This window comes from Lathamus discolor, chromosome 1, assembly GCF_037157495.1.
Source record: "Lathamus discolor isolate bLatDis1 chromosome 1, bLatDis1.hap1, whole genome shotgun sequence".
NCBI lineage: Eukaryota > Metazoa > Chordata > Aves > Psittaciformes > Psittacidae > Lathamus > Lathamus discolor.
In genome coordinates, this window is record NC_088884.1 from 52421967 (window position 1) to 52437579 (window position 15613).

A 15613-nucleotide genomic window follows, 5' to 3' on the forward strand; every position below is an offset into this window, starting at 1 on the left:
TTGACTGAGAATCACATCTTCACAATCCTGTGTTACTTAAAAAATAATTTGATGTTGTTTTCTTCCTTTTCCTCAAGTATGTAGAATAAATATAATTATTTCATTCTTCATTCTAAAGGTATTACAGTTGTTGGATGGGAAAGTTCTGAAGTCCCGGGAGGCCTACAAGACATCAGTGCAGTGTTGTCAATTTACATCTGATTATCAGACTCTCATTTCAAGTGCTCATGATTCAGTTATACAGGTTTGGAAAATATTTAAGAAGATAAAGTTATAATTTACAATTTATTTAAAAACATCTTGTCCACTATAGATAATGTAAAGTTAGCAAATGACTACTGTATTCTCTATTGCCTCATCTTGCAGCAAGAGATTGTAGAAACTGTATCCTCTATTTATCCTTTCCGTGATAATGAGTATTACACAATATCTATTTTTAATGCTGTGGATGACAGAAAGACACCAACTCCTGTAAGATGGGGAAAGGAACATTAGTTTTCAAAGGTTACTCAACACTGTTCTGGTTGCATGAGTAAAGGATCTGGGTTGAGACCCAGAACTTGGCTATACATGGTAGGTCTCTCACTGGGCTTGCTTACACTGAAGGAGGTATGAAGACCTGTTTGTGAGCAGGTTATTGTGTCCACCTAGTCCCGTCCAGTGCTGAATACAGATACTAGCTAGAAACAGAGTGGTTGCACTAATGCAGTCTCAATCAGCTCTGCCTCTCAGCAGGCTAGATAGGCACCAGTGAAGCATTCTGGTGTGTCTATATTAACATTTTAGCTCACCTCTGGGATGCACTTCTGAAATGAATGTTCTGATCATTCATACGTACTGTGCTTTAGTTTGCACTTCTGAGCAGTTATAGGCATACTGAAAGAATTGCTAAACCTAGAGCACATGCTCCAGATGCTAATGAGTATTTGGTGCGCACAGCCAAATTTGAGCTGTTTTAAGTGAAGCCTCCAAAACACATGTGGGTGCTGGTTCTCTGCACCGTTTTGCTCACCAAATCTGTTCCAACATCAGTGTTTTAGCTACTTGCTGATATACATGCAACTTAAGCAGCATCCGATCTGAAGCTAGCGTAGGTGCCCTCGCTGTGGTCAATTAAGCAACTACAGACGGCTCATCAGTTTATCGGCTTTGGGATCCTTCTTTTCAGGTTGCTTTTCCTGTGGGTCATCCGCTCCCTCTAGTGGACAGCGCCTGAGTTAAACCTCCAGCATTGTCTGAACACCTCTGCTTTCTGAACTTTGATACAGAAAACCCATTAATTTGAAAACTATAAAATCATTGGAATTTAAATTGATGCTTAATAGCTTCTGTAAAATAAATTTTAAGAACTTATTCAGTTTTCAGTGAATGGTTGAATTAAAATGTGACAATTTATTATAAAAATGCAAAGCAAAAATGGCATTTCATTAAAAGTATGCTTTACAAATATAGAATAAAGGTAATTTAAGTATGGAATATATGAGGTTTGCCAGATGATGGAAGTCTGTTGCCATAATCAAAGGTTTAAAACCCCAAACTTCTGGGATGCCTAGAAAATTATTGGTTTGCTATTCATTTTTAAATTGCCAGTAAATTTTAAGCATCAAATTCACTTTGAGAATCAGATTGTGTTTATTATAGGGAACTTTCTCATAGATTGAGTATGGCATAGTATTTAATATTCAATCTTCAGCATCTCTCCTATGGATATCTTCAATATCTAACCTTTTAATTAGTTGCTGCCTCCATAAAAAATTTTTATTATTCCTGTGACTTTAAAGTCAATTAGTTAATTCTTCTCATCTTTGCCATTAAAATTTTGGGGATTTTTTTTAAAGTATTCTGTCTTTATGATTAGGTATGGAATTGGCAGTTGGATGAATGTGTGTTTCTAAGAGGGCACAAGGAAGCAATCAAGGATTTTAGACTTCTGGAAAATTCAAAACTCCTTTCTTGGTCATTTGATGGAACCGTTAAGGTAAATAAAAGGCTGTGAATTGACAAATCACATGCAATACATTTCACCGTCTTTTCTAACATTTGGTATTTTTGCACTTTGTGTTGCCACACATCTTACTGAATTGATTCTAAAGCCTGAGGTGGCTTTTTAAGACACAGTTTTGCATTTTCTGTTTCTGGTAAGGCTTAGAGTCTTTTATTTTAACTATACCAATAAGTACAACAAAATATTTATAGAATCATAGAATAGTTAGGGTTGGAAAGGACCTCAAGATCATCTAGTTCCAACCCCCCTGCCATGGACAGGGACACCTCACACTAAACCATCCCACACAAGGCTTCATCCAACCTGGCCTTGAACACCGCCAGGGATGGAGCACTCACAACCTCCCTGGGCAACCGATTCCAGTGTCTCACCACCCTAACAGGAAAGAATTTCCTCCTTATATCCAATCTAAACTTCCCCTGTTTAAGTTTTAACCCGTTACCCCTTGTCCTGTCACTACAGTCCCTGACGAAGAGTCCCTCCCCAGCATCCCTATAGGTCCCCTTCAGGTACTGGAAGGCTGCTATTAGGTCCCCACGCAGCCTTCTCTTCTCCAGGCTGAACAGCCCCAACTTCCTCAGCCCGTCTTCATACGGGAGGTGCTCCAGTCCCTGATCATCCTCGTGGCCCTCCTCTGGACTCGTTCCAGCAGTTCCATGTCCTTTTTATGTTGAGGACACCAGAACTGCACACAATACTCCAGGTGAGGTCTCACAAGAGCAGAGTAGAGGGGCAGGATCACCTCCTTCGACCTGCTGGTCATGCTCCTTTTGATGCAGCCCAGGATACGGTTGGCTTTCTGGGCTGCGAGCGCACACTGCCGGCTCATGTTCATTTTCTCATCGGCCAGCACCCCCAAGTCCTTCTCTGCAGGGCTGCTCTGAATCTCTTCTCTGCCCAACCTGTAGCTGTGCCTGGGATTGCTTCGATCCAGGTGTAGGACATTGCACTTGTCATGGTTGAACTTCATAAGGTTGGCCATATTGGAGCTATGTAGTTGAGTTTATCTCTTATGTATTCTTGTGTAAGATGCAGGTATGTTAACCTTTTTACAGTGTTATAGAAGTAACCTGTTTTCCTGTATATTTGTTAGGTTTGGAATATCACTACTGGAAACACAGAAAAAGATTTTGCTTGCCATGGAGGTACTGTTCTTTCCTGTGCTGTTTCACCTGATGGTAGTAAATTTTCATCTACTTCTGCTGACAAAACTGCAAAGGTTGGTTACTTTCTGTACACAGATAAAAATGATGGTTTATTTGTCCTGAAATATATGTTGTATTTGCTTTTATTCTGAGGTGATTAGTGATTATTTAAGCTATCCTGTTGTAATTTTAGTATTAAATTTCCTGCATCTGTGAACATGTTTCTAACGCTATTACTGTCATTTCAGTATTCATCTTGGATATAACTTAAGGCTGTGCTGGTGACTTCTGTACAGATAAAATGCACATTTAGTGCACAAGTTTGTGGAGAACACTTTGTTTAGTTCTCTGTATTGGTTTACTAATAGTGTAACATTCTTAATTTGGAAACCTAAACTAAGAAAAATTTCTGGAACTTCCAGTGAAAGTGCTGTCCATAGGTTCTGGTATTCCTGTTTGGAAGCAAGGTGCAAAAAGTGAGCTGTTTGATATTCTGGGGCTGCCCCATTAGAGTTTTTAAGTGTCCTGTTATATTTTCTAAAATCTATCTTTAAACTGATTGATGAATTCTTTTCCTATGAACAGCTTGAAACTTTCTTGTAAATGACTCAGTTTGATTAAAGAGTATATTCCAAGGTTAAAAAATACACTTGCGTGTGGCTCAGTAATTGGTAGTAAATGCCTTCTTGTGTGATTCAGATGATAAAAAGACTACAATATAATACATAAATGCATACACATGTATGCACATATAAAAAATCTTAAGTACAATTGAATGCTAATGGTTTTGAACTATCTTTTTCACTTTTCTGTAATATTTTTCATTTAGATATGGAGCTTTCAAAGTCCATCTGTTCTTCATGAGCTGAAAGGTCATGAAGCCTGTGTGCGGTGCTGTACTTTCTCTTGTAATAACAAATTATTGGCCACTGGAGATGACAAAGGAGAAATAAGGGTATTGCTTCAGTCTTGCTGTTTATTTTGCAATTCAGTTGATAGTTCAGACAGAAAAGTTTTCATAGTTTGTCTGATTTGTTAGCATTGCGGTGAACATTGGGGAGTCAAAAATAGCAAAGTTTGCCATATGAGATACTAGTTTGTAACCGTACTGATTTATGCTCTGTGAATGCTGAGGAAATGATTCACGTAATTTACCAATAATTCTACTGTGAATTGCATGCATGATCAAATCCTCCATATACATTACAGTTCTAAGAGGAGAATTCATTTCTTTTGGTCATTTTGTCACTTCAAGTAGAGTGCTTATTTGCAATGGTTTTGTTCTCTAATACAAAAAAAAAATACATTTCAGCTTTCCTTACTTGAAATTTCCCCCCTTCTTCACCCTTAGGTTTACTTATACCCATAATCTTCCCTCTCTTTTAGATCTGGGACATGTTAACAGGTGCATTAGTTCACTCCTGCTCCCCAGTTACTGTAGACGAAGGAGAACCAACACACGGTGGTTGGGTAACAGACCTCTCATTTTCACCTGACAGTAAAATACTTGTGTCCTCTGGAGGCTATCTTAAGGTAAGCCTTTAAATAATAAAATATCCGAACATGCCTAATTAAATGGCAATATTTTGATAATTCTAAATGAAAATGCAGACTAATTTAAAGAAAGAAACCTGAGATGTTTTACTTAACACAAAGCTGTTCTGTTTTCATGACTGTTAAGCTCTTTTCACTTTTTCTTCTGAAATCTGAAACAGCCCTGAGAAGGTCTCATACAAATTTAGACTTAGACTTGGAGTGTGGTTTTGAACTCGTATATTCAATTCTTATTAGCTTCAGATTTTTATGTTATTTTTATATTATTATCGCTGTGTACTTGTAAATCTATATTATGCACACAGCTGTAGTGTTACAGATTTCATGAGGTGAGTGAACTAAGAAGACCACCTGCTTTTATAGATGATCAAAGCTGAAGGTAATCTGTTTCGATATTTTGCTACTGCACTCAAATTTTGCAAGAATAGAGGGCATTGGAACAGCGAAGTAAAAGCTTTGTGCTGGATTGTGTTTGGTTCTATTTTGCATTGGTTTACGTTTTTTCCAAGAAATCTGAAATTTCAGATTTCAGTCTATATTCATGGAGTAAACTGATGGTGGAAGGTTTCTCTGCATCTTTGTTATTGGTGCTTACTGGAGATCCTAAAAAAAAATAAAAAAAAAAATCAGATATCACTTGAAAAAAAGTCTGTCTTGCTAACAAAATTGTAAATGGTTTCAAATGTGTACATGATTGATCCTCTTGTGAATCCAGCCAAGTTCCTTAATCTAACCATAGTTTCAGTTATATTGTCTGGCAGTCTGTTTCATTTGTTCATTTGGTTATCTAAAAATGCATAATCTTTTAAATTTTGGACATGTACAGTTTAAGTGTATTGTTTTCATTTTGTGGTGAGGCAGGAGCCAGTACCTGAATTTGTTTTGTATGCTTTCTTGAAATTGAACAGCTTCAGTCTTTTTGAAGTTTATCTGAAAGTCTTACACCTCTACTGACTGGTCCTAAACGTTTTCTACTGAAGATTGCTTGCATTTAATTTCTAATTCTACCTTTTTGGGAAAAGCAGTCATCTGGGCTTGCCATGCTAAGCCCAGTTGATAGAATTTATCCTAAGCATCCTTCAACAAGCTGAAAGTGTGTTTGTTTTTGTTTTTTGTTTGTTTTTTTGGGTTTTTTTTTTTTTTATATAGTGGTGGAATGTAAACACTGGAGAATCCTTACAGACCTTCTACACAAATGGAACAAACCTCAAATCATTACATGTGTCCCCTGATTTCAAAGTGTATGTGACTGTTGATAATCTTGGTATTCTTTATGTATTACAGAAGATGTGATTAATGTACTGAACACTGCAAAGATTTTTTTATTGGAAACAAAATTGTGCTAAATGTTTGATACTCATTAAGCTGTGAATTATATTTCATTGTTCTATTCATGTTGTCTTCATGTATATTTATGTACATTTATGCATGTTTTTTCAAATGAACTTGCATGTAATTGTGGTTTTATTAAGCATTATTATAATCCTTAAATTTTGATTTGCATATTAAGTATGTTGCTTCAAACTTTGTGAGGAAATTATATTAAGATTTATTCAAATCAGTTAAAATTAATAACAGTGAGGAAATAATAGGAATTTAATACTTTGAAATGTTGCTTTGTGCTATGACTAATGGCTGAATGTTCTCTAGCCCTGAACAGAGCCATGTAAGATGCAAAAAATTTTTTTTTACTGTGATACAAGGATTTTCATTTAGTACAGAATGGAAAGAATCAGGGACATCCTTCATTTGAAAAATGAAACTAGTTATCTTGGTGCTTGATGTTCAGAACAAATCAAGTAGCTGATTTATAGTGCTTCCCACTTGCAATAAGAGCCTTCATGCTTCTAACCTTGTGAAGATAAAATGCATTGTAACACATATGGGCTATTCCTATTAAGGAGAACATCTTGACTCTTGTTTTCTCAAGGCAAAATCTGAAAGGATTTTGCAATTGAAGTGGAAGAGATTGTACCATATTTCCAGTCAAAAGATGGATACAGCTAACCAGCTAAACTAAGAATGGAAAATATTTAAAAGGTATATATTGAAAAATATAAGACTATGTGAATTTTAGTTGTTTTTCCTTTTGGAATTTGCATTCAGTTTATACAATGGATACATTTTACTTTCCTCAACTTTGTTTACATGGGATTCTATGCACAAGGATCTCTCGCCTGGTAATATGTGATTATTATTATTTTTTTAATTGTAATTTTTATAGTCTATTTATAGATTCAATATGGGGTAGAAATGTTTTGTACTAATTATACCTGACATATCTTTTGTGAATAATTAGATAACAGTTTTTCTTAGATACCCAGTTTTATTCTAGCAAATTGCCTCTCAACTGTTATGAGTAACTGCACAAGGATTAATATAATGATTTTCATATTTTTATACTTGGCAGTAGAACACTCCATCTAAGTACTTGATTGTAAAAAGTACATTATAAGTGTCTCGACTGATACTGAATAATGAAGTTCTCAGTTCTATGGTATTTTTGTGTGTGTGTGTGTGTGTGTTCATTTCAAAAGATTTAATATACTTTCTTGGTACCTTCCTGATTTTGACAATTGTTTCGTTTCCTCTTCTTTTAACTTGAAATTCCACCATTTCTAAGGTGCTATTTAATACGGGTCAGTGTAATCAAAGTACTGCTGCCAGAAATCTAAAGAGAAGGAATTCAATCGAAAAAAATATGATGTTTTGTATTCTGAGTATGTACAGCATTCAATAAAGATAATCCAGGCAGTACTGGCCAAAGCTGTGAATGAATTTGAATTCTTGAGTATCTGTATGGGCTTTTTTTTTTTGTTTTTTTTTTTTTTTTTTTTTGTTTGGGGCTTTTTGTTTGATTTGGGGTTTTTTTGCTTAAAGGGTAAGAGGGAGGGGGAGTGCTGTTATTTAAATAATCTTCTATTGTGGTTTTATTTTCAATTTAAACATAATGCTGTTTTACAAACCACATCAAAAGTACTTTGACAGGAAACCAACAGTATTAAATGTAAGGATGGAAGTATAAACCACCAAAGGGACACTGAAGTCTTGGAATATGTCCTGCAATTTTCAGGACAGAGTTGCTTCTGTCTGGTTTGTAGAGACCTTATCATCCCCCTCTGAATAGCTGCATATTCAAGGAGCAGGAATCTCCTCACTGCCAATGTCCCTTGACTGCATAGGCTGTGCTGTTCTTATTGCATGGGACCATGTTGGTCTGAACTTAGAGACCCAACTGGGAGAAAGATAAGGATAGATGTTTGATGTTAGGAATCAGAGCTGATAGTTGCCTTTTGTGACAATGCTAATGAAATTCTGATGACAGGAAAAACTGATCATATTTTAATGAAGAAAGTGAATGGTAGAGAAGCAGAGTTCATAGGCAATTTCAATTTTGAAGTGAGTAAGAAGCAAATAGCACAAAGCTTGAAGAAGTGTGAGATAAATAGTGAATTCTTCAATTACTCTGCAAGAAAAACAGCGCAGCAGCTCTAATTGATGAAACTGAGGAGTGCTCCATAGAAGGTGGTGTTAATAGAGTCAGGATGGTTGTGTTCATGTGCAAATATATGGAGTTGGCTGTAGGACTTTTTTAGCTGAGGTGGAAGAAGAGAAATAGGGATGAGAGAGTCTGAAGAGCTTGAAGATTTGCAAGATACGATGACAATTTAAATGGAAAATTGTTAAAATAGGGGCCAACCAAGGCCACCACTTCTTTAATCTAAAATATTGAAGAAGGTTAAGGCAGTTTACCGTAATAAGTCCTGCTGTGTCATCTGATTTAGTTGTTCCCTTTGATGTTAAATGTATTTTGAAGGAAACGAAAGTTTGGCCAGAAGCAGTTTTTATGTAGATGCACCATTAGTGCTTCCATTGTCTCTTGTAATGCCAGATCAAATTGAATCAGCCTGCGTTAGAATTTAGCTAATGAGCGTTGCTAATTTTATCTAGTTCTTTAACTGAAATTATAATATGCTTTTGTGTAAACAATTTTTAGGTACATTTCCTATTCATGATGCCTATCAGCTTCTGAAGAAGTTTTGAGTCTCTTCACTTTGGCAAGTAGACCTGCAGTGCCTTCACAAATCTTTTCTCTCTTTTGTCTAATAACAAGGAATTGTATCCATATGTGACACAGCTGCTCAAGAGGATGCTTTATATTGCCTTGAATTGTACTAATCCTTTTAACTACGCCATTCCCCTTCCCCCTCTCTTATCTTACACAGTAATTTGAAATGGAACTGCAACTGGAAATGCACTTACTGCCTGAGGTTTTTCCATGTAAAGGTTTATAGATCTCTTGTTGTGATGGAGTGTGTAGGTACTGGAACTGGTTAACCTGTTGGCAGTAGAGGAACATCTTCCACCCCAAAATTATTCTGTCTCCGTTAGAAAATGATGCAGTTAAACTCTGTGTTACAGAATGCTCTGCAAATTGTTGACCCCCCTCAGTTTTTTTTATTTAGTGAAGTCTCTGTGTGGGACCCAGTTCCTCAGGTTGTATCTAGCTATTGCAGATTCTGTCCCCTTATCTCTGCTTTCCCAAGGTGTTTTACAGAAGTTGATGGCTTTACAAGTTTCAGGGGGAAAGACAGGCTGAGAAAGCAGTCTGACTTGGGTGGTTTCTTCTGCCCTCCTAGAACAAAATATTGCAGGGAGGCCACTCTACCCCATCTTCAGGAAGCCAGTAAATCCAGGCTACCAGCAGGACATCAAAAATTTAGGTATGTTCTTGCAGCTGCCAGTAGAATATGAACCCGGTATCCAACCGTTTGGTTGCCTTTTTCCTACATAGCAAGAAGAGATGCGGTGGCAATGCCAAGGAGTGCAAAGGTCAGCCTTGCAGCTGAGGGATGCTTTCTGGTATTTCCCTCTGACAACACACACCGGGTATATATGTCCACATTTTGCTTTCCTTCCCTACCTACTGTAAGGAAACAAATTTATTTGGGCTCATAGACAGTGATGATGATGCCCAAAAGCTCTGAGTACTTGGGATGCATCACTTCTGTTGTGATTTCAAGAGCAGAAGCCAAATGAACCTTAGTGTTGGGGGAACAGGGAGTGTGCCAGATACTTGGAACACTAGTGTGATTTTTGTGCTCAATTTCACCTTGCTCTTTCAAACTAGCAATGGGACACAATTGCTGGCTTTACCAATATGCAATGAGATATTAAGTTAAGACTAGTCTTTTTTTTGTGGCTGTTAAGGTGCATCCCAGAAGATCCAGTGAATATAAAGGAGTAATATTTTCAGTCTGCATGTGTGACCAACAATTTTGGCACTTCTTGTCTCATTTGTCTGCATGATATAGCACAATTGTGTGATAGTCGGACCAGCTGAACTAAGTGCTGTGTGTGTTTATTCAGAAAGTATCTGTAAGTGTTTCAATAGGCATTTTCTTTTCTCTCTTGGGGTCTGACTGTTTGCAGAACAAATTAGCTTCATGTGCTTGTTTCCATTTAACAAACCACACACTGTATGCATGACAAGTGCTCTGAGAATGGTTAGATTCAGGTCCTTCAGGCTACAGCAGATTCTTGTTCTGTACTCAAGAGGGATCATCTGAGTACTCAGGATACCACAATTAGACTCTGTTTATGTAATATTTTTCATCTTGTATCTACTTCTTTCAATTTATTTTTTTCCTTTTTAATTATTTCATTTTTTAGCTTTGTTCAGGTTCTCAGCATATGAACTACATGAATTTTGAAAGTCATGGTGTTTAAAATGACACAAAATGAAGCAGAGACAAGTTTACCCAATCGAGCTATGTAGGAGTAGATATGATGCTACTTAGATAAAGTATGTAATTTCTAATGCATTTCTAACACAAAGTCTGCTTAATATTTAAAATGCTTTTTAAAAATTGTATTTTACATTTCTCTCTTTTCTAAAGCAGTAGACCCTTTTAATTGTTCTGTACTATTTGTATAGCAAATTTCATTTATATACTTAGCCAGTACGAGAAAGCACATGAGAACAGGGATTTCCTGTAGTTCTGAAAATCATATTATTTGTCTCCAAAGAATGCGATAACTGGCCCATACTTCTCTTCCTCACTAGAGTTAATATTCATGTTTATGTGTGCTAAGCCATTGTAGCCTGCTGGTTCAAACTCTTACTCCAGTGCTAAGAAATAGTCTTGCAGTGTTTTGAAAGCAAGTTTTCCAGTCCAAGAGACACAATGACAAGGATGTTTCTTTCTGCACTTCCCATTTAGAGCCATTTAAATTCATCTTTTAATACTATGATGAGTATTGGATGTTGTTTATAAGCCCCTTGGCAGAAGTAGTGTAGGAAGAAAAGATTAAGGAAACACTGAAAAATATGCTTTTGTTTTAGCAGTGCTGCAACAGTGCATGAGAAGAGTGGCATATTTTTAATGCAAGATTTGGAGACGCTTTGAGTTTTGTCTTTTTAACAGGTGTTTCATTTGTGGTGTGGGGTTTTGTTCCTTTTTTTGTTTTGTTTTTGTGGGGTTTTTGTTTTGTTTTGGTCTTGTTTTTCGGTTAGTTCATTGGTTGGATTTTTTATTTTTTTTGGTAGAGAATAGATGAGTGAACAGACAGGTGTAAGCCAGGGGAAATCTGTCTGTAAATACAAATCAAACATTTCAATTTAAAGAATCCACTCTGAAGCCAGTAGTCGTGTCTTGGTGTTGAGCACTCAGCGTCTGGACAATAGTGTAGATTTGCACAAGTTGGTAGCTCCTAATTTTTGCAGTGTATTTGCATGTTTTCTTACAAGGTGCTGTGGAGTTTACTTATATTCATTACTATATAGTAATTACACATTTTATATTTCCTGCTGTGTACAAATGAGAGATTGGAGGAAATGTGTTGAAGGGGTCTCATCAATATGTGACTTGAACTTGAGAACTGGGAAATGTGAGGAGTAAGAGTTTCAAGGAGTTTAACATATTAAATGTTGGTTAATTTTTACCTTTATTTGAATACATGTTTAACAATAGCATGAAAAAAGGTCACCTGAGTGTGTGTGAGTTTTCAAAATATTTATATAGATATTTTTAACATCATGCAGAAGTTGCATTCTCAATTTCTCAAAGCCAAACAGTTGTGGCTTTTGTCCACTCTAAAAATTATAGAGCAGATACTAATCTTTTTTCTTTCTACAGTCTCAAGGACGCAGCTATTAAATTGCTGCTCTGACTCAGCAACTGGTTTTTTTTTCACAGTCTGAGGCTCTGGGATTGAGGTAGATCTTGAGTACATTTTCGTTCGAAAGAAGGATGGTTAAGTGGCCAAATTGAATCTGTGGAAGAAGAGTGTTTTTCACTGCAAGATTGCAAATGAATACCTGCCAGAGACAGGTACAATTCCATTGAACTACGTGAGGCCTGTAATTTTCTTCACAGTTTGTCTCGAGCATTTAAATTTGGTTAAAAATATGTTAAGTGCAGTAGATGGCAACAAGCTAAAAGCTAATTTGATTGGTTTATCTCCTTTTTTTTCAAAAAATATCTTTGTTTAAAGGGTTAAAATATCAGTTTTGGTAGACATGGAAAAAAGTCTGTTCCTTGAAATTATGGTCTATTTTTGCTTTTAAACTTCTGCTAACTCTGCAGCTTTTTACACTTTGCAGTTTCTCAAGCTGCTTTACCCCTTATTACATCTCATATTTAGTCCTTTGTTACTATTGCCTACCTGCTTTCAAAAGGGTTTTCCACTGTTCAGGGTTCTAGTATTGGCAATGTTGGGGGAAGATTTGCTGGAACAAAGTTGTACTTCACTATCCTTTCTTTTATTCAGTGGCCTTGTGGAGTGAAGCATTTTCTCAATTTGTGTTCTGGATCTCTTCGGTTTCTTCAGTGTGTATTAGTGAAAAAAATAATGATCTCCAACAAGCTGTTACGCAAGTGTATTTTGCATTATATTTGCTTTTTTAATGCTAAAATGTGAGTCTAGGGAATAAAGATCATATCTAAAAAAGATTTTCCTATATATATGTTTCAGTTTTCATACAAATTAGATCTACTTTTCAAAAACTAAACCACAGTGCTCACACAGCTTGTACCTCCAGTTTGCATCACTTACTTTGCTCCTTATTTGAGTTCTGTCATGGGCTAGAAACCATTTTAAGATAATAATGTGTATCTGTCCATGTGTTCATTTTGTTAAGCAGGAATCTACCTGGCAAATGAGAATTTGATCACAGTGAATACTCTGAGAACTTAGCAGAAAATAAAAGTGGTCTTAACTTTGATATACTCTTCATTCTCACAAAAACAAAGTTTGGATGTTGAGATTAGTGAGCAGCTTTGAGCTTGGGTGTCTTCTGTTTTGAATGTGTTCTGTGCAACATTTGAGTTCTAAGAAAGTGGATTTCCCTATTGAAATGGCCAGACTGAGATATTTTTTCCTATTTCTAAGTTGTTTCATGGCGGCTGAGATTCCTTGAAGGGAAAAATTGGAAACACAGTCAAAACTTCAAAGCGGGAACAGCTCAAGTGGGTATTGTAACTCAAGGACTTGGTCCAAACAGGAGGACTGCAAAAATTCCCCCCCAGAGGAAGAAGAGACAATTTAAGTGGCTGCAATCAGAGATCAGTAGCACAGATATTCCAGTAGCAATGGCATGTTAAAGGTGTAACTGCAATGGTTGTATAGTGACTGACAGAAACTACTTATTTTTAACAGTTAGGCACCTTTTGCTTTCCATTTGAAATACAAATTCTGCTCTTGCAGATTCTTGGACTTTGCTACTTTGCTTTTTCTTCTTCTAAGCCAGTTTTAGAGTCTATTTTGAATAGGATATTCAAATAATTCTGGCATTTTCCCCTAAGAACTGGGTACCTTAATCTATCTTTCCTTTTCAGAGTTGTTTTTTCCCAACAGATTCTGCTACGTTAAACAAGCGAAGCCGTATAACAAACATTTCAGTAATCAGGCTAACATAAAGTACTCATAAATTATCACCAGGCAGCTCCAAATCTGTCACAAATTCTTACTGAGTTCCTCACAGGAATGTTTATGTAATTGAAAGAAACTATAGAAAGGAAGTTAAGTCTCCTTTTTACAAGTTAAATCAACTACAGCGAGATGGAAAACACCCACACATTTGGCTTTGGATCAGTGGAGACATTCTTGAAAAGCAAACCTTTATGAAATTTTGATTATGAAATCAAATTATGAAATTAAATTCAAGGTGTAAAGATTAGCAGTTTTTCAAGTGTCACTGATTTGTGCATTGTTTGCATATTCCTCATATAACAGGCTATCACCTTGATCAGGGAGTTACAGATTTGGAATTATTCCAGCAAAACTATTTTTGACATAGATGGGAACATAGATGTAATGTAGGATGTGTTCCAAGCTGGGAATCATTGAAAAGGGTCCAAGGAGTTACAGTTCCACAGATGTGAACCCCTCTTCTTGCTGAAGACATGAAACCCCCAAACCTGCTGAACAAGATGCTATCTTACATGACATTCATTAAAAAGAGGTGTAAAAGATGCAGTGAAACATAGATAAATATGTTAGGGGATGGTTATGATATTTTAGATTGCAGATTGGAAAGTAAAGTATAAAAGCAACTGATAGGGGTTTGTACACCAATGAATGAAATATCAGTAAACAAAGTAAATGAGAGGTCATTTGTATTAAACCTATGCAGTTAACAAAAAGCAGCTTATTTCATTGATCACAGTGACACAGTTATGAAATATGATGTTGGAAAGATAATATATTTGGAATATATTAATCACAGGGATAGGAAATTTATAATCTTAACAGGGGCAAGGATGCATTTTTTCAAACTAAAGAATTTTGAATTGGCAAGTCCAAGCAATAAATAGCCAAACATCCAGGATGGATAAGATGAAGTGTCCTTTGAATCACACCTTGAAAAAATGAAAAATTTCTGAAGGATTGTGAATATGGTAATTATGGTGTTTTGAAAGAGGTGGCAAAGGCAACTATTGACCTGAAGTCAGTCCTGACTGAAACAGTGGAATGGCAGATTTAAGGTTATATGGGAGAGTCTATCCTGAACATCACAGAATGTTTCTAGGTATTGCTGGTTGTTGTGGGTTTGTGTTCTTTGTGGTGAGACACTGACTGGCACAGGTTACCCAGAGAAGCTGTGGCCGCTCCATCCCTGGCAGTGTTCAAGCCTGCTCTAGGGGAAGGTGTCCCTGCCCATGATGGGGAATTGGAACTGGATGGGCTTTTAAGTCCCTTCCAACCCAAACTGTTCTATGAGTCTATGAGATTAGCTGCTTTAGGAAGTGCAGCACTGCACACAGGTGATCTATGCCTTCAGGTGAAATACGTTTTGTTTTCCTGGTGCAGTTTCCTTGTAGATTGTCATATAGTGACTAGACTTCTGTCTGGGAAATAGGTTTGCCTAAGTCAGATTGGCAGGGATGTTTTACTCCATCTGTTTCTGTATTATAGGAGGATGGGCTGTGTATCACCAGCTGGAATTACTTAAATACTTTTCACCTGAGGGCTTTCCTGCCACATCAGAGGCTGGGGACACTGATGGCACCTTTGTACTCTCTTTTCTTTACTACTTCTTGTAGTAATCGGTTTAATTTCCCAGGTTTTTGAGGTATTTAGCCTAGGTAATTCTTGAAGCTTTACATAAGTGTAGCTGAGTGAAATGTAGCAGCTGTGACAGAGACATGGCCATGACGATTGATCTAACGTCTTTTCATATTAACCTCTGCTCACGCGCAGCATTCCCAGATACTTGGAGGCCTCAGTAGATTCATTCAATTCCAGTAAAGAATTTTCACCTAATTCATCACTGATATATTCCAGACTGTATAGAATAGTGTAGGCATATATAGCTTACTTAAAAAAATACTACTAATCTTTGCAACATAAATTAAAGAAATAAGTAGTGCTACCCTCAATTATATTCATTAGGATATTTTTGCTT

At 36.6% G+C, this 15613-nt stretch overlaps 1 protein-coding gene across 4 annotated transcripts in view; it reads left to right on the plus strand.

The window, feature by feature from the left end:
• The window catches only part of APAF1 (apoptotic peptidase activating factor 1), a 32206-nt gene extending 24728 nt beyond the window's left edge, over positions 1 to 7478 (plus strand). For all 4 annotated transcript variants that reach the window (XM_065670988.1, XM_065671004.1, XM_065671012.1 and 1 more), the window contains 6 exons: positions 119 to 244; positions 1859 to 1978; positions 3099 to 3224; positions 3980 to 4105; positions 4537 to 4683; positions 5854 to 7478. In XM_065670988.1, the coding sequence (XP_065527060.1) occupies positions 119 to 244; positions 1859 to 1978; positions 3099 to 3224; positions 3980 to 4105; positions 4537 to 4683; positions 5854 to 5997 (789 nt within the window). In that variant the 3' untranslated portion in view covers positions 5998 to 7478. The remainder of the gene's footprint in view (positions 1 to 118; positions 245 to 1858; positions 1979 to 3098; positions 3225 to 3979; positions 4106 to 4536; positions 4684 to 5853) is intronic.
• The last annotated feature ends 8135 nt before the right edge of the window (positions 7479 to 15613 follow it).